The sequence below is a fragment of the Aquarana catesbeiana genome, linkage group LG02 (assembly GCF_042186555.1).
Source record: "Aquarana catesbeiana isolate 2022-GZ linkage group LG02, ASM4218655v1, whole genome shotgun sequence".
NCBI lineage: Eukaryota > Metazoa > Chordata > Amphibia > Anura > Ranidae > Aquarana > Aquarana catesbeiana.
Window position 1 is genome coordinate 12,564,236 of NC_133325.1, and position 18,479 is coordinate 12,582,714.

At 45.4% G+C, this 18,479-nt stretch overlaps 1 protein-coding gene across 1 annotated transcript in view; it reads right to left on the bottom strand.

Annotated features, from left to right (window-relative positions):
* Positions 1–18,479, bottom strand: part of LOC141126642 (uncharacterized) — a 32,096-nt gene that overhangs the window by 1,443 nt on the left and 12,174 nt on the right. The window contains exons 2-4 of the mRNA XM_073612572.1: positions 15,606–15,779; positions 9,238–9,425; positions 2,636–2,806 (exon numbers count right to left, since the gene is read on the bottom strand). Coding sequence (XP_073468673.1) covers positions 2,636–2,806; positions 9,238–9,425; positions 15,606–15,779 — 533 coding nt within the window. The remainder of the gene's footprint in view (positions 1–2,635; positions 2,807–9,237; positions 9,426–15,605; positions 15,780–18,479) is intronic.

Here is an 18,479-nt window from a genome sequence, read left to right on the forward strand (position 1 = left end):
TACCCCTTCAGCTCCTTCTCCTTGTAACATGTACTCTCTACCACTCCTTCTGATAGCTGTGTCCTCTATTCTTAAACTAACTCTTCTTCATTCCTCTTCTCAACCGCACAGCTTATATATCACTTCTTATGTGCTAAACTACTTGATAACGTCCAGCTAACCACCTGCCCTCTGGATCCTGTTCCCTCGCAAATGCTATGTTCACCCTCTGGCTCTATTCTACACTCTCTAACCCACATTTTAAATCTCTCCCTCTCTTCTGGCATCTTCCGCAACTCTCTAAAACGTGCACATACTTAAAAAGCCCTCACTAGACCCAACCAATCATAACAAAATACGCCCCATCTTCTTGCTTCCCTTTTTATCCAAACTCCTTCAATGTCTGGTCTACAACCGACTGAGCGACCAACTTGCTGAGAATAGCATTCTTGATCCCCTTCAGTCTGGAACACTCCACAGAAACTGCTCTTCTAAAACTAACAAACGATCTACTAACGGCCAAAACCAATAGACACTATTCTGTCCTCCTACTCCTGGACCTTTCTGCTGCCTTTGATAGGGTTGACCACCTCCTTCTCCACAAAAAAATCCACGCCTTTGGTCTCCCTGTGACTGTACTCTTCGCTGGTTCTCTTCCTACTTATCCAACTGCACATTTAGAATTACTTACAATTCTACTTCCTCCTCTCCTCTTCCTTTCTCTGTTGGGGTCCCCTAAGGTTCTGTTCTTGGACCTCTCCTATTTTCAATCTACACCTCCTCCCTGGGTCAGCTGATAGCCTCCCATGGCTTCAAATACCCTCTCTACAACCCCTCAGCTAAATCCCTCTGTCTCCTCACGTATCACTAATTTACTAATAGATATATCAGTCTGGATGTCACACCACTTCCCCAAACTCAATCTATCCAAAACCGAACGTATAATTTTTCCTCCACCACGTGCACCTTCCCCTGATCTCTCTGTCAAAATCGATGGCATAACTATAAGCCCATCCTCGCATGCCAAGGTCCTAGGTGGAATTTTGGACTCTCCTTTAAGCCCCACGTCATATCACTGTTCAAATCTTGCCGCCTCAACCTCCGTAACATCTCCAAAATACGCCCCTTTCTTACCAATGACACAACAAAGCTCTTAATTAACCCCCTGGTCATCTCTCATCTTGACTATTGCAACTTCCTCCTCACTGGCTTACCTCTACATAGTCTATCCCCCCTTCAATACATCATGAATGCTGCTGCCAGACTCATCCACCTTACCAATCGCTCTGTGTATGCTGCTTCTGTCTGCCAATCCCTCCACTGGCTTCCGCTCACCCAACAAATTAAATTCAAAATACTGACAACTACTTACAAAGCCATCCACAACTCAGCTCCCAGCTACATCACTAACCTAGTCTCAAACCTAATCGTTCGCTTCATTCCTCTCAAGACCTCCTGCTCTCTAGCTCCCTCATCACCTCTTCCCATGCTCGCCTCCAGGACTTTTCCAGAGCCTCTCCAATTCTATAGAACTCCCTACCCCAATCTGTCAGATTATCTCATACTCTATTAGCATTTAGACAATCCCTGAAAACCCTCCTCTTCAGAGAAGCCTACCCTACCCACACCTAACAACTGTATTTTCATTTTCTTCATCAGTTCATCCCCCACAGTTATTACCTTTTGTTTCACTTGACCCTCCCTTCTAGATTGTTAGCTTTAACAATCAGGGCCCTCTGATTCCTCCTCTATTGAATTGTATTGTAACTGTACTGTCTGCCCTCATGTTGTAAAGCGCTGCGCAAACTGTTGAGGCTATATAAATCCTGTATAATAAAAATATAATAATTGTTTCAAGTGGCTACTTACCTGAGAGTCAGAAATTGCTCAAATAACCCCAAGCCACCTCCGGAGGAAGCAGGAACAAGAGATTAATTTGAAGTACAGATTCACTTTGTAGGTAAAGTCATTCCACTAGGAGTCATTATGTAAAAGCCTGCTGCAGGGTTTAGTTACCGGACTACCAATATCAATGGTACAGACACTGGAGGGGACCAGCACTATGTACACAGCGCATGGAGCAGAGATCATGTTTGAAGTTACCACACGTGGCTGGTGAGAGAGAAATTATGGGCCAACACTTCGGTTACAGAAAAAAAGGATGTGTAAAAACTGCAAAATAGGAATGCATTCCACAGAAAGCCAATTCATTCATAGGCCTCGTTTACACAGTCCAACTAAGGCATACAGCCATACACCCATACAGAAGGCTGTGTTTGCCCGCACCAGATGCACAGGTGTTCTATGCATCCGACAGTGCCATTCATATCAACTGGGATACAGCTGCTGCTCCCAGTTTAATAGCTGTGTGAATGTAGGTGTGTGTCCCCTAACTCACACTGCATTCTGTCTGCATTCGGGGACATGTACCCGTACTCACGGGGATGTCAAACTGGGCGCAGCGGCTGTGTCTGTGCAGCTTCTGCGATCGAATTGACATGAATGGGACTGCCGGCAAAGGGATGCACAGGTGTTCTGAGCATGCGGGCAAACACAGGTGCATACCTTGTTATGTCCATGTGAATGTGGTCGAACAATGAAGGAAAGTGATTGGATGTTATAGACAACAGTTGCTTCCACAAAATATGACCCGCACCTCTTGCAGGAGCCTCCCCATTGACATGAGGCCCAACATCATTCTGCACTACTTCCACCTCCTCCTCCACATCGGGCCCAGCATCATTCTGCATTTCTTCCAACTCTTCCTCCCTGAGGTTTGTCGATATGATTGGGTCCTCTGAATCCAGCAGGGAAGGATCCTCCAGCCCTGCAATATGAAGGAGATCACAGGTATGAAGGTAATGGCGGAGACATAGAGGGGTTTGTAAACTGCAGTCAGATGGGGCACCACTCTAGGCTTACAATGTTGAGTTTGATGGCCACCAGGGAGCAATCTCCATGTGGGTTAGGTGCAGTATTGAGTCCAAGTTCAGCATTAACAGTCTACTGAAGATCAGTTTAGCAAATGAAACAGGCTCAGTGGGGAGCACACCCAACCGGAGCCAGCTACAACTGAGACAGCTGTGGACCCTTGAGATGCAATCTGGAAGATGTTGTCAGTCTGCCACGGAGGAGAGGAATGCGGCTTCGCTGGTCCACAACAAAAGGGAAGGCTTCCTGATAGATAGACATAGCCACTGCGCTGTCCCTGCTCCGCTGGAACCTTTCCCTGTCTCTAGTACTGTCCCTGATAGACAGGGATCCTTTCTCTATGCTAGCCACTTGCAAAAAGGGCAGCAAGCCCGGGAGTCAGCATCTTAAATAGACTCTGCCTGACCCAAGATGGCTACCAGAGTTACATTGTGCATCGGTGTCCTATGGAAAGTAGTCCCCCATCCGATAGTGTTCGCCCTCTACTGCGCAAGCGCAGCACCTGGCATCGGATAGTGTCCGCCCTCTACTGCGCAAGCGCCAATGGAGTACATAGGACACTCCGAAAATAGCTGAAAATTAACAGCTGAGCATTATCTCTACATTGTGCATGCGCAGTTAATACCGCATTATGTTACATGCACCCGCACGGCCCCGCACGCTCCCGAGGCTCGTAAACTTTGTAAGGGGTGGTGTGTGGGGTGGTGATAAGGGCAGATACTTCATCAGCTGTTCTTCTTCGGAGACTTTCGGCATCTCCTTTGTCCTTCTTACTGCGCAAGCGCAGCACCTGCGCAGTTCGGAGCGGACACTATCCGATGGGGGGACACTACTCGTCAGAACACCGGCATCCAATCTAATAACTGTCTTCCTGTGACCGAGGAAATCATAGAGAAACCAAGTTTGGGAGCCAGCATCTTGAACAGACTCTGCCTGACCCAAGATGGCCACCAGAGTCACATGGGGCACAGGCATCCAATCTGATAGCTGCTTCCCTGTGAGTAAGGAAATCACAGAGGAACAAAATTCCTCTAAACTTCCTCCCCCATCTGCATTTCCAAGGAGCTGGCACCCGCTGGCACCTTTTACAACCAGTGAGTAGCTGGTTGTTAAGGAGCTGGCACGCACCGGCGTCCTTAACAACCAGCTTGGCGGAGGGGGTCCGGAGCATGGCCACGTGAGGGGTGAACTGCCTCCATAAGAGAAACCTGTTTGGCCTGTTGGTAGTTGCAGTCTATACTTCCCACTGTAGGTGCCACTCGACCAAAGTGGCAATACAGAAGAGAAATGGAACTTGGTGTCTGATTGTACGCTGGTGCTCTCATAACCTCAGTGGCCATCTTGGGTCAGGACAGTGTCTGTTTAAGTGGATAGTGTAGGGAAAGGTTCCCCGTCTCTCAAGGAGATTGCTCAGCGCTAGGGAAAGGTTCTGAAGGAGTAGAAATAGTGCAGGGCCTCCATGCTTCCTTGGATTTAGGAAGTCTCCCATTTGGGTGTGGATTTGCATTCCCACTCCTCGTTGCAGAAGCTGTCTGCCTCAAGTCAAGCTACGCTCTGCTGTTACAGTTTCGTAAGTGGTTCCGGACACCTGTACCTACCCACAGGGCCCAATTGTGCATTGTTGGGACTTTTCTTAATACATTGTTCTCATTCACCTCAGCCTCTGTGTGTCTCCTCACCAACATAACACTCTGCACCCTGCTCACAGGCAGGTACACCTTCCCCAGAGCCCATAGACTGGCAGGGTTCTCTACAACAAGACCCCAACCTATGCTGCCTTCTACCAGGACCTAGAGACCTCTCAATCTGACACAGACAACCAGCTATTCACTGGTTGTTAGGCTATGTTCACACCTTTGCGTTTTTTAGTGCGTTTTGCAGAAACGCACTACAGTCCAAAGAACCTGGCTTCCTATGGGAGATGCTCACCTCTATGCGTTTTTGGAAAGGGTCAGGGACTTTTTTTTTCCTACAGCAGACTGGGTTTTGCGTGTAATAGACCTCAATGGACCTGCACCAAAAACGCAAGACTTTTTTAATGCCGGTATTCTTTGGTTTACATTCAGCTGTCAGTGGGGAATCCCGCTGACAGCTAATGAGACATCAGTTGTTAAGGACGCGGCTGCCGCCCGCTCCTTCACAACTGGGTATTCACTGTTTGATAACCACTTGAGCTCTGGAAGGTTTACCCCCCTCCAAGACCAGGCCATTTTTTGCAATACAGCACTGCGTTATCTTAACTGACAATTGTGCGGTCGTGCGACGCTGTACACAAATAAAATTGATGTCCGTTATTCTCACAAATAGAGCTTTCTTTGGGTGGTATTTGATCACCACTGTGGTTTTCATTTTTTGCGCTATAAACAAAAAAAGACAGACTATTTTGAAAAAAAACCCCAATATTTTACACTTTCTGCTATAAAACATATCAAAGAAAGTAAAAAAAAAAAATCTAATTGCTTCATAAATTTAGGCCGATATGTATTCTACTACATATTTTTGGTAAAAAAAAATCCCAATAAGCGTATATTGATTGGTTTGCGCAAAGGTTATAGTATCTACAAACTATGGGATATTTTTATGGAATTTTTTAAAATTTGATTCTTTATACTAGTAATGGCAGCGATCAGCGACAGCGGGATTGTGACATTGCGGCGGACAAATTGGACACTAAGTGAAACTTCTTTGGGCACCAGTGACACCAACACAGTGATCCATGCTAAAAATATGCACTGTCACTGTACCAATGACACTGGCAATCACAGCGGGAGCGGGTCGCCGGCGGCATGCATGTGTGCCCCAGACCCGAAAGTGCAGAATCACATACAGGTACAAGATTCTGCTCAGGGAAGCTGTATATGTACAGCATACGGTCGGCAGGCAGTTAAGGAGAAAAAAAAATGCAAAATGTACCGCAAAGCGCGCTTAAAAACTGCATCAACTGCAACCGCATAGATGTGAACCTAGCCTTAAGAATGAGGGACAGATTTCCTGGACTCTGCTTTCAGGACAGAAAGCTTCTGTTCCTCCTCAGTAATATGGCGAAGTCTATTCACCACTCTGCCCTGGAAGGACTCCCCTTGCATAGGGACAAGCCCAGGATCAATTGCAGCTTGAGCACATGGTGTAGGCCTCAGTGCCTCTGGAGAGCCTACACCTTCATCTTCCACCACCCGCTGCATGATGTTTCTCCCAGCAGAGTGAGCCAGCAGCAGCTAGCAGAACAGCACCACCTGGTGGAGAGACTGGTGTGACTGGCTCAGTGTTCTCTGTACAACACTGTGGTATATGTCAGAGCTATATAAATATATATTAATAACAGTGTTATTTTTGTTTATTAAAAAAATCATACAAACATACAGCTTATTAATAAAAACATATTTGCATAAAAATAAACAACAACTAAACCAAAACAAGCGTGCTTACATCAGCAAGTAAAAAAAAACGTTTCCTGACAAGATAACATAGAAAGAAACATATTTTAATGACAACAAAAAAGAGACTACAAACCCCAAACCTCAATTTAAATACAATCCAGGGTAAGAAACATTTTGACATTTAATCGCCATCAGGATGTGATTCCAAAACCCCCCCATTAACCCCTCCCCCCACATCATTCACCCGACTTCCACATCATTCACCTCTGCACTCTGCACCAACCACTCTCAATCCCTTCCCACCTCCCCCCCCCAACCATCATCCAATCTATTTCTCACTCCACCCCTCGGTGTCTGCTGACTTCCAGCCGCACTTCTGCCACGCCGAGGAAGAGGGGTTGGCACCAACATACACGCTGGTCCAGCACCCTCCACTGCCTTCACTACCCTAGGAGAAACAATAGGTGCAGACACAGACTTGACAACCACACTTTCTGACACTGACTGGGAGACCACAGACTGGGGGGACACCGACACCACAGAGGGCCTCACAGACACAGATTCTGATGTGACAGAGACACTAGGATTCCCTGGTACAACCTCCGCCAACCCAGACTCTTCTCTATCTGGACAGAAGAATTCCTCCACTAGCTCTGGCTTATTGTGCAAAGCATCAGGGCACTGGCTATAAGGGTGACCAACCTTATCACATAGGTTACATTTAATGATATTACAGTCCCTCGCCAGATGCCCCAGTTCCTGGAACAAAGAGCACTTCTGTTCTGGACAGGAAGAGGAGAAATGTCCCTTGACTCCACATTTATGGCACAGCTTAGGTTGACCACGGTAAAAGACGGTAATCCTATCTCTACCAATAAAGGCAGAGGAGGGCAAATGCTGGACCACATTCTCACACACACTCAACCTCACTGTCACCGACCACCCACCCGTCCAGATTCCTCTATCATCCACAATCTTTTTTAGCGGGCACAAAATTTCACCAAATCTCCTCAACCAGACCCATAAATCCTCAGGGGGGTATAGACTCATTCCTTGTCAGGATAGTTACATTCTTAATCAAGGGCTGTCGTGAGACAACATTGGGGACAAGCCCCTTCCAGTCCCGCTGGCTCCTATATACACGCTCAAACCGCTCCCAAAACAGATCCAGCGATTCTGGACGCACAAATGACAAATCATATTCATAGGAACCAGCCGGACTGATAAGAGCATAAATATCCTATGCCTTAAATCCCATGGCTAGGATCTTATCCACAACCACCCTCCTGATAGCTGGAATACCTCCTCCTTCCCACCTGAGCTGTACCACATTCCTGCGTTTAATAGAAGAAGGTGCGTTAGGTGGAAGACGCACAACTGACTCCCTTCCACTAGCAGCATGACTTTGTCCCAACACAGCCCTAGCATAATTCCTAACTGGAACAGATGACACTTCAACTGGCGGTGTAGGAACGTCTGAAATCTGGTTTGGTAAATTACCCACCACTTGATCCTCCCTCCTCCTCTCCAGCACAACAGTCCCGCTCACCATAGTCCCAGAAGTACCACAGTTACCAGCAGTCCCATCATCAAGTAAGGTCTTCCGTTTAGAAAAAACACCAGCTGTTTCAGCGCTCATACGGGTCTCCTGCTCTGCAGTTTCAATGTTCATGTGACATTCCTGCTCTGCACTGTTAGTGTCCATGTGGGACTCCTCACAGCCAGCAGGCTATTCTCTGTCTGGATACACGCCATCTCCTCCTACATTCCCTGCTGATTGCAAGGATCTGTTAGCAGTTGCAGTCTCAGGAAAGTCCTCCACACACTGAGAGAGATTTTCAGCAAGCACTACTTAACCATGACCTGACGAGTCAGTGCCACTCAAGGGAGATTCCATTTCTGTAATGGTCTGCAGCAATCCACCATTTTCCTCAACCTCCTCCTGAGATGACCCAGGCTGCTGGGGAGGGAGGGGGGCAGATACTGACTTGGACACGACAGATCCTGAGACATGGGTAGTACTCGGGGCACCATGTGAAGCCACTTCCTTACCTCCCATCCATACTGTCGCTGTTGCTCTGGTATCCACCCTCTGGCTGGTACTGGCACAGGCACTTTCCTTCATCTGTTGGAATCTCTCCTCATTCTCACACTTTTCTCTGAACACATCGCTGCTTTCCTTCAGAGAGGCGACCAACTTCTCCTGCTTTTTCAATGCCTCCTCCAGAGACTTCAGCTTGGAGAATTCCCTCTTACTGTTTCCAGACTTACTATGCAGGGTTTTCTTTTTTCTGAGATCTTCTTTCATGACAGCAAGTTTCTGTTCCTCCTTAGCAATGCTGGAAGACTGGTAAGGACTCCCTTGCATAGGGCCAGGCCCAGCATCCATTGCAGCTTGAGCACATGGAGTAGGCCTCAGTGCCTCTGGAGAGCCTCCACCTTCATCTCCCCCCACCACTGCATGGTGGTTGAGAGAGAAGCCTGCAGGACAGGCCCAGGGTTGATGTTTCCTCCAGCTGAAACCAAAGCAGAGTGAGCCAACAGCACCTTTGCAAAACAGCACCACGTGGTGGAGAAGCTCCTTTGGCGCAGAGACTGATGTGACTGGCTCAGTGTTCTCTGTACAGCACTACGTTATATGTCAGAGCTATATCAATGTAGTAATAATAATAATAATGTGTGACTGTTGGAGGACATTAGAGTGTAAGCTCCACTGGGTCACAGACTGATGTGACTTGCTCAGTGTTCTCTGTACAACATGGCAGTATATGTCAGAACTATATAAATGTATAACTGATGTGACTGGCTCAGTGTTCTCTGTACAACACGGTGGTATATGTCAGCGCTATATAAATGTATAACTGATGTGACTGACTCAATGTTTGCTGTACAAAGCTATATAACTTAAAATCTGTATAAATGTTCATTACACTGTAAGCTCCTCACTCACCACTGCTGTCGGCCTCCCTCTTGCGTACTTTGGCCGGTTTTTGTGAAATTAGTATTTGCTCCAACTCCTCATAGAATGGGAAATCCAAAGTAAGTGCAGAAGCTTGGCCCAGACCGTCATCCACCATCCACTTCCGCTTCCAGAATTCCTCCTTCAGAAGCTGCCACTGTGCCTCCACCTGTTGCTTGCTGAGGGGACAGAGAAGAGATGCATTATTTCATACTGTGAGCACATGGCACAGATCAGCTCCATGTTTCCATTGCAGTCAAGATACCATCAACTTGATGCTCCAGTGCTGTTCCTGATAAGCTGTTCAATACTAACTCACCTGCACATAGGTACATACAGTGCCTTGAAAAAGTATTCCTACCCCTTGAAATTTTCCACATTTTGTCATGTTACAACCAAAAATTGTATTTTATAAATGTATTTTATTGGGATTTTATGTGATAGACCAACACAAAGTGGCACATAATTGTGAAGTGGAAGGAAAATGATAAATGGTTTTGAACATTTTTTTGCAAATAAATATGTGAAAAGTGTGGGGGACATTTGTATTCAGCCCCCTTTACTCTGATACCCCTAACTAAAATCTAGTGGAACCAATTGTCTTTAGAAGTCACCTAATTAGTAAATAGAGTCCACCTGTGTGTAATTTAAACTCAGTATATATACAGCTGTTCTGTGAAGCCCTCAGAGGTTTGTTAGAGAACCTTAGAGAACAAACAGCATCATGAAGGCCAAGGAACACACCAGACACGTCAGGGATAAAGTTGAGAAGCTTAAAGCAGGGTTAGGTTATAAAAAAAATATCCCTAGCTTTGAACATCTCACAGAGCTCTGTTCAATCCATCATCTGAAAATGGAAAGAGTATGGCACAACTGCAAACCTACCAAGACATGGCCGTCCACCTAAACTGACAGGCCGGGCAAGGAGAACATTCATCAGAGGAGCAGCCAAGAGGCCCATGGTAACTCTGGAGGAGCTGCAGAGATCCACAGCTCAGGTGGGAGAATCTGTCCACAGGACAACTATTAGTCGTGAACTCCACAAATCTGACCTTTATGGAAGAGTGACGAGAAGAAAGACATTGTTGAAAGAAAGTCATAAGAAGTCCTGTTTGCAGTTTGTGAGAAGCCATGTGGGGACACAGCAAACATGTGGAAGAAGGTGCTCTGGTCAGATGAGACCAAAATTGAACTTTTTGGCCTAAAAGCAAAACGCTATGTGTGGTGGAAAGCTAACACTGCACATCACCCTGAACACACCATCCCCACCGTGAGACATGGTGGTGGCAGCATCATGTTGTGGGGATGCTTTTCTTCATCAGGGACAGGGAAGCTGGTCAGAGTTGATGGGAAGATGGATGGAGACAAATACAGGACAATCTTAGGAGAAAACCTGTTAGAGTCTGCAAAAGACTTGAGACTGGGGCGGAGGTTCACCTTCCAGCAGAACAACGACCCTAAACATACAGCCAGAGCTACAATGGAATGGTTTAGATCAAAGCATATTTATGTGTTAGAATGGTCCAGTCACAGTCCAGACCTAAATCCAATTGAGAATCTGTGGCAAGACTTGGAAATTGCTGCTCACAGATGCTCTCCATCCAATCTGACAGAGCTTGAGATATTTTGCAAAGAAGAATGGACAAAAATGTCCCTCTCTAGATGTGCAAAGCTGGTAGAGACATCCCCAAAAAGACTTGCAGCTGTAATTGCAGTGAAAGGGGGTCCCACACTTTTCACATATTTATTTGTAAGAAATGTTGAAAACCATTTATCATTTTCCTTCCACTTCACAATTATGTGCCACTTTGTGTTGGTCTATCACATAAAATCCCAATAAAATACATTTACGTTTTTGGTTGTAACATGACAAAATGTGGAAAATTTCAAGGGGTATTAATACTTTTTCAAGGCACTGTAAACCCGCCACACTCCAATGGGCAGCATTCCTTCTTCATTCTGCCATGCCTGTTTAGAGGCGGGGTTTACATTTGCACCACTGATGGGAGGGGCTAACAGCTATCCAGAAATGGAGGTGAGATTTGCTTCGTATTTGAGAAGTTATTTGACTATATTCACGTTAACGTGTTCATTCATTATTTCGGGAGATTACTTATGCACTCTGTTTGGTTTGGATGGAGTTGGATCCATCAGAATCTTTGAATCATAACATAAGGAATGGAACAAAATTATGGATTCATTTTTTATGCTATGATTTGGAGATTCTGATCGATCCACCACCTCCATTCAACCCAAACACAATAAGGGCCCTTTCACTCTGATCGGGTTTTCAGTTAAACACTTCAGGACCCTCCAAAGTACCTTTACCCCCTTTCATGACCAGGATAGTTTTTGCTATTCAGCACTGCACTACTTTAACTGACAACTGCACAGTCAGGTAACGCTGTACACAAACAAAACGTATATCATTTTTTTTTTCCACACAAATAAAGCTTTCTTTTAGCGGTATTTGATCAGCACTGGGGTTTTTTTTTTTTTATTTATATTAACGAAAAAAGACAGAAAACTTAGCAAAAAAAACAAGCAAACAATATTTTTTACTTTCTGCTATAAAACATATCCAATAAAAAAAATTCAAAAATCTAATTTCTTCATAAATGGAGGCCAATTTAGGTCTTTCTTTGATAACAAATACCGTACTTATCGGCGTATAACACGCACTAATCGTGTGTGCGTGTTATACGCCGATCCTTGCTGCCTCAGAGTGGAAGGTGGGAACGAGTGCCGCTGGATTACACACAGCCGCGATCTCCTGTGTATCCGGCGCTCAGTCACACACAGTCCTGCCCCCCCCCCCCCCCCCCCCTGGCCCGGCATTGGACCACTGTTCTGTCCATCATATGAGCCGGGCAGGACATTTGAGTGACTGAGCACCGCATACACAGGAGATCGTGGATCTGTGTCATCCAGAACTGGCGTGGCTGCAATCATCTGCAAAGGCGAGTCTGCAGATGGGCACTAAGCAGGCTGCAATAATAGGCATATTAGAGTCTGCAGATGGGCATAGATCAGGCGGCATTGATGGGCACTGGTGAGGCTGCAGAGCACTGACCCTTAGTTTAAAATTTGTTTTTTTTCTGAAACTTCCCTCTTAAAGTTAAGGTGTGTGTTATACGCCGATAAATACGGCAATTCCAATAAGTATATATTGATTGGTTTGTGTGAAAGTTATAGTGTCTACACACTATGGTAAATATACTAGAATTTATATATATATTTTTTTATACTACTAATGACGGTGATCAGAGACTTATAGTGGGACTGTCATGGTGCAGTGGGCAGTCTGACACTAACTGGAGCTGGGGGGGCACTGGCTAACTGCCACTGACATCACCAGTGACAATAATACAGTGATCAGTGCTAATACTATACACTGTCACTGTACTAATGACACTGGCTTGGAAGGGGTTAACACCCCTTCCAAGCCAGAATTCTCTTTTTGTTATCCCTACCTGTGCTATCCATACATACAACAAAACCAAAACAAATACGTTCAGAAATGAAGTTCTGTGTAATAAAATGGAAGGACACCAGAAAAAAAGTATTGAACACGCTAACCTTCTATGAACTCTGGTGCTTAGTTCTTTCCATAGATTTTTTATTGGATCCAAGTCTGGTGATTGGCTGGGGGGCCATTCTAGCAGATTTATTTTCTCTTTCTTTGAAACCAATTGAGAGTTTCCTTGGATTTGTGTTTGGGATGATTGTCTTGCTGAAATGTCCGCCCTCGTCTCATCTTCATCATCCTGGTAGATGGCAGCAGATTTTTATCCAAGAATGTCTTGGTCCATTTTTCCATTCATCCTTCCCTCAATGATATGAAGTTTGCCAGTACTGTATGCTGAAAAACATCCCCGCCGACACCATGATGTTCCCACCTCCAAACCTCACTGTTGGTATGGGGGGTGTTTTTGGGGTGATGTGCCATGTGACCTCCAAACATGGTGTGTATTATGGCATCCAAAGAGTTCCATTTTGGTCTCATCTGACCAGACTATATTCTCCCCGTATTTCACAGGCTTGTCTAAATATTGTGCAGCAAACTTTACTTGAGCTTTAAAATGCCTTTTCTTCAGCAATGCAGTCTTGCGTGGTGAGCGTGCATACAGGCCATGACGGGTGAGTTCATTACTTATTTTTTTTTTTTTTAAACAATTGTTCCTCTTAAATCCAGGTCTTTCTGAAGCTCTCCACACGTGGTCCCTGGCTCTTGTACAACTCTTCTGATAATTCTTTTCACTCCTCTGCCAGACAATCCTGCGTGGAGCACCTGGTCTTGGCTGGTTTATGGTGGTTAATTATAATCTTTCCATTTCCAGATTATAGCCCCGACAGTGCTCACTGGAACATTCAGAAGTTTGGAAATTCTTCTGTAACCAATGCCATTGGTATGTTTTGCAACAATAAGGTTGCAAAGGTCTTGAAAGATCTCTGTGCTTTTACCCATCATGAGATGTTGTGTGACACCTTGGTAATGAGACACCTTTTTATAGGCCATCAGTTGAGACTGAACCAGCTGATATTAATTTGCACCGACAAGGGGCAGGATTGCTTTTTAATTACTGATAGATTTACGCTGGTGCCTTGGCTTTCCATACCTTTTTGCACCTCCCTTTCTTTGTGTGTTCAATACTTTTTCCCTGTGTCATTCCATTTTATTACACAGAACTTCATTTCTGAACGTATTTGTTTTGGTGTCTTTGTATATATGGATTGCATGGGTTGTTACCGACATGTGGTGAAAATTTAATGTCAATAGCACCTTTAGAAATATATTTACCTAGAAAAATGGTGACGTGTTCAATACTTATTTTACCCGCTGTATATCTCATAGTTTGTGGAACTTTCCTACAGAATAAATAATACTCACCGATTTGGGTTATTTTCAAAAAAATGTAGCAGAGTGCATTTTGACATAAAGTTATGAAGATTATTTATTTGCAAAATTTTATAACAGAAACAAATAAAAACGTGTTTTTTTTTTTAATTTTTGGTCTTTTTTTCGTTTATATAGCAAAAAAAAAAATCCCAGTGGTGATTAAATACCACCAAAGGGAAGCTCTATTTGTGTGAAAAAAAAGTCATTTGGGTACAGTGTTGCATGACCGCGCCAACGTTATTCAAAGTGCGACAGCGCTGAAAGCTAAAAATTGGCCTGGGCAGGAAGGGGGTAAAAGTGCCCAGTATTGAAGTGGTTACATAGACTCTACCTGACCCAAGATGGCCACCAAAGTCACATGGTCTGTCAGCATCCAACCGGATCGCTGCCCCAGTAACCCATGTTCTTCCTGACTTCCTCTCCCTCTGCACTGTGGCTGTGGTTGAGCGCCACCTGCAGTGGAGAAAATAGACTGCACCAGCCTACACGCTGTCACCTATGGTAGTTTTACAAATCGAACATCAAAAAGGGCTGGTGGAAAACAAAGATATTACCTGTTATCTAGATTTCCAAGAATCTTCCAGGGTAGAGTTAGTTTGGGTAGCTGTCTTAGAAGATGAGCTTCATAAAGAGAGGTATGTGACCCTCCCATCCTCATCATCACCAATGTCCTCAAGGGCCGAAGTAAAAAGTGATGGGTTATGTAGAAGCAACATCCATTGCACACTATAATGGGAAGTAGTTACTTTGCGTTAATGAGAGGTTCTCTTGTAAGAAGAACCCACACTTGCCAATACTCACCTTTCCTGTGCTCACCTACAAGAGAGTCCTTGATAAATACTCGTTTCTTCCAGGTATGGGGTTGCATGTGATCTCCTTCTAGGATGCAGTGCTCAGACCTAAGTGGCCAATCTCCAGGCCTGAACGCTGTCACCTCGGGAGGCTGAAGAAGGTAACAAAGAACTCCAACTTGGACCAATGTAACTATCCAAATACCATAACTGGGACCCGTTGGTCATGGAGAGTGAACCGGGCGCAGAGGCAGGTTCCAGAGGAGGAGGAACAATACAGGGACTTGCACAGACTACTTTGGAGACTTCCCCACTATTGAGCTCACTGCATCTGCCTGCCTTCCACCTCTGTGTCAGGTGCCACCAGCCTCGGCCTTCCCCTCTCCTGCTGGAGTTCCGTCTCCTTTGTGGGTGTTGTCGCTCAGTTATAACTCTTGAAGAGACTCAATTGTTGTACCTGAAACTGTTAACAATATATTCCACATTCCCAACCACTGTGTGTGCTAAGTCTTCAAAATGGGTGCCTACTGCCTGGGTCCTCCCCAGCTCCTCAGCCTACAAGCAGGTTGGTCACAGGCAGGAACGTTTCCTACAATAGGGAATTTTACAATCCAAAAATAATTTTTCTGTCCCGTTCACTATAATGACGCAACGAATGACCCCCTCACCTGACTCTGATGTTGCATCGGTTCAGTAGGACACTGAGGCGTTCAAAGGTAGCCCAGTTCGAAAAAAATTCCTGGGTCAGCCCTGGAATGAAGCCCCCATCCTGGATTAAGTTCAGAAGAGTGTTCCTCTCCGCTGTGGTCCATACCCGATCCTCAGGGTCCATCTTGACTACCCTACGATGGAAAGGTCACAATGTCATCATAGAGAAAGAATATTCTGGCAGATGTTTCCCCAATTGTCCATCCAGCGCTAATATTTCAGGTCTGCAACTATGAATAAGCCCCACACATCAACCAGCAACACAGCACAGCTTCTACAAGACGGCCATGGCAAATAAGCCCCACACAACAACCAGAATCACAGAACAGCTTCTACGAGACGGTAGCGGTGAATAAGCCCCAAACATCAACCAGTAACACAGAACAGCAAGGCTTTTTTCAGCCGGAACGAGGGGGAACGCAGTTTCAGCACCTCCACAACTGAATGTATGTAATGGCAAGGGGTGCTGGGGTGTGCTGGAGGGTCTATTGATGCTGGTTGCTGGGGAATCTATTGTTGTTGGAGGGGATTTGTTTTTTGCGGAGGAGGGGGGTCTATTGTTGCTGAGGGGGTCTTCTGTTGCTCGTGGGGGATCTATTGTTGCTGGGGGTGGGTCTTATGTTGCTGGGGGGTCAATTGTTGCTGGGAAGGATCTACTGTTGAGGGAGGGGTCTTTGTTGTTTGCTGCTGGAGGGCATATTGATGCTGGTTGCTGAGGAATCTCTTGTTGCTGGAGGGGATCTATTTTTGCAGGGGGGTCCATTGTTGCTGGGGAGGTCTATAATTGCTAAAAATTGAATAAATGGGAATCCCACCTAGTATGAATATATAGAACTCACCGGATATATATCGGGGGGTGTAATCAATAATATACTGAGCCAACAAACAAAAAATAAAAAAAGGACTTCTACACACCCTAAAGAGTTAACCACAAAAAAAGGATTCATTGCTTTAAAACTGATATACAACAAATTATTAGCGCAATGACCCAAGACCCCCCCATAGATAGAAAAAAAGGGGGAGAGAACTCCCTATGAAACAAGGGGGTTCCCAGGTGGTCTAACCCCCCCCCCCCAAAAGTATTCCTCTAAAATCAAGCACACTGTATAGGGAAAAGATACCCCTCGTGAGACTGAGGGGCAAGAGAGTGCAAAAATCCCCACAATTGGCAAGCCCACCCTCCACAATACAAAGCACCCCCCTAAATTCCTATATAATTGCTCAAAGCCAACTATAACGGGGTCCCTGCAGCTCGTTCCTAGAATGGAGCAGTGTATGTCTGTGTAAACACAATGACATGTATCACACTATCCCGTAGTGGAAGGATGCACAGATTGTAACCACACTCTATAATATCTACAAAAATACCCTGGTCATAAATCCATCAGTCAATGGGGCTGGGAAGAAAACGGGATTGGACGTGAACACATCAAAATGTAATTGAACGTTTATACAGTATCTCACAAAAGTGAGTACACCCCTCACATTTTTGTAAACAATTTCTTCTATCTTTTCTTCTATCTTTTCAACACTGAAGAAATGACACTTTGCTACAATGTAAAGTAGTGAGTGTACAGCTTGTATAACAGTGTAAATTTGCTGTCCCCTCAAAATAACTCAACACACAGCCATTAATGTCTAAACCGCTGGCAACAAAAGTGAGTACACCCCTAAGTGAACATGTCCAAATTGGGTCCAAAGTGTCAATATTTTGTGTGGCCACCATTATTTTCCAGCACTGCCTTAACCCTCTTGGGTATGGAGTTCACCAGAGCTTCACAGGTTGCCACTGAAGTCCTCTTCCCCTCCTCCATGATGACATCACGGAGCTGGTGGATGTTAGAGACCTTGTGTTCCTCCACCTTCCGTTTGAGGATGTCCCACAGATGATCAATAGGGTTTAGATCTGGAGACATGCTTGGCCGGTCCATCACATTTACCCTCAGCTTCTTTAGGCAGTGGTCATCTTGGAGGTGTGTTTGGGGTCATTATCATGTTGGAATGCTGCCCTGCGGCCCAGTCTCTGAAGGGAGGGGATCATGTTCTACTTCAGTATGTCACAGTACATGTTGGCATTCATGGTTCCCTCAATGAACTGTAGCTCCCCAGTGCTGGCAGCACTCATGCAGCCCCAGACCATGACACTCCCACCACCATGCTTGACTGTAGGCAAGTCACACTTGTCTTTGTACTCCTCACCTGGTTGCCACCACACACGCTTGACACCATCTGAACCAAATAAGTTTATCTTGGTCTCATCAGACCACAGGACATGGTTCCAGTAATCCACGTCCTTAGTAGGGATGAGCTTCGTGTTCGAGTCGAACCCATGTTCGACTCGAACATCGGCTGTTCGATCGTTCGCCGAATTGCGAACGTTATGGGCCGTTCGCGCTAAATTCGTGTGGCGCGTCACGGCCCATAATTCACTGCGGCATCACAGTGCATTGCTGGCTGATGGTTGGCCAAGCATGCACTATGACCCGCATGCTTGGCCAATCACAGCGCCGTCAGTAGAGAGAGCTGTAATTGGCCAAAGCCAGGGTGGCTTTAGCCAATTATGGCTCAGGGGATTTAGTACACACCCCACACTATATAAGGCCGCCTGCACGGCGGCCCTGTGTAGTGTGTGTTCCGGTGTGCTGAGAGATAGAGAGAGAGAGAGAGACAGTGTCATTTGATTTGAGTTAGATAGATTAGGCAGAACAGTCAGTCAGTTAGCTGCACTTACAGTGTATTGTGTATATATATGCATCCCAGGTGTTGCATATATATATATACACTGTATTCAGTTTAGCTAGATCCGTTCCTGTTATCTTCTATCTAGACTATTT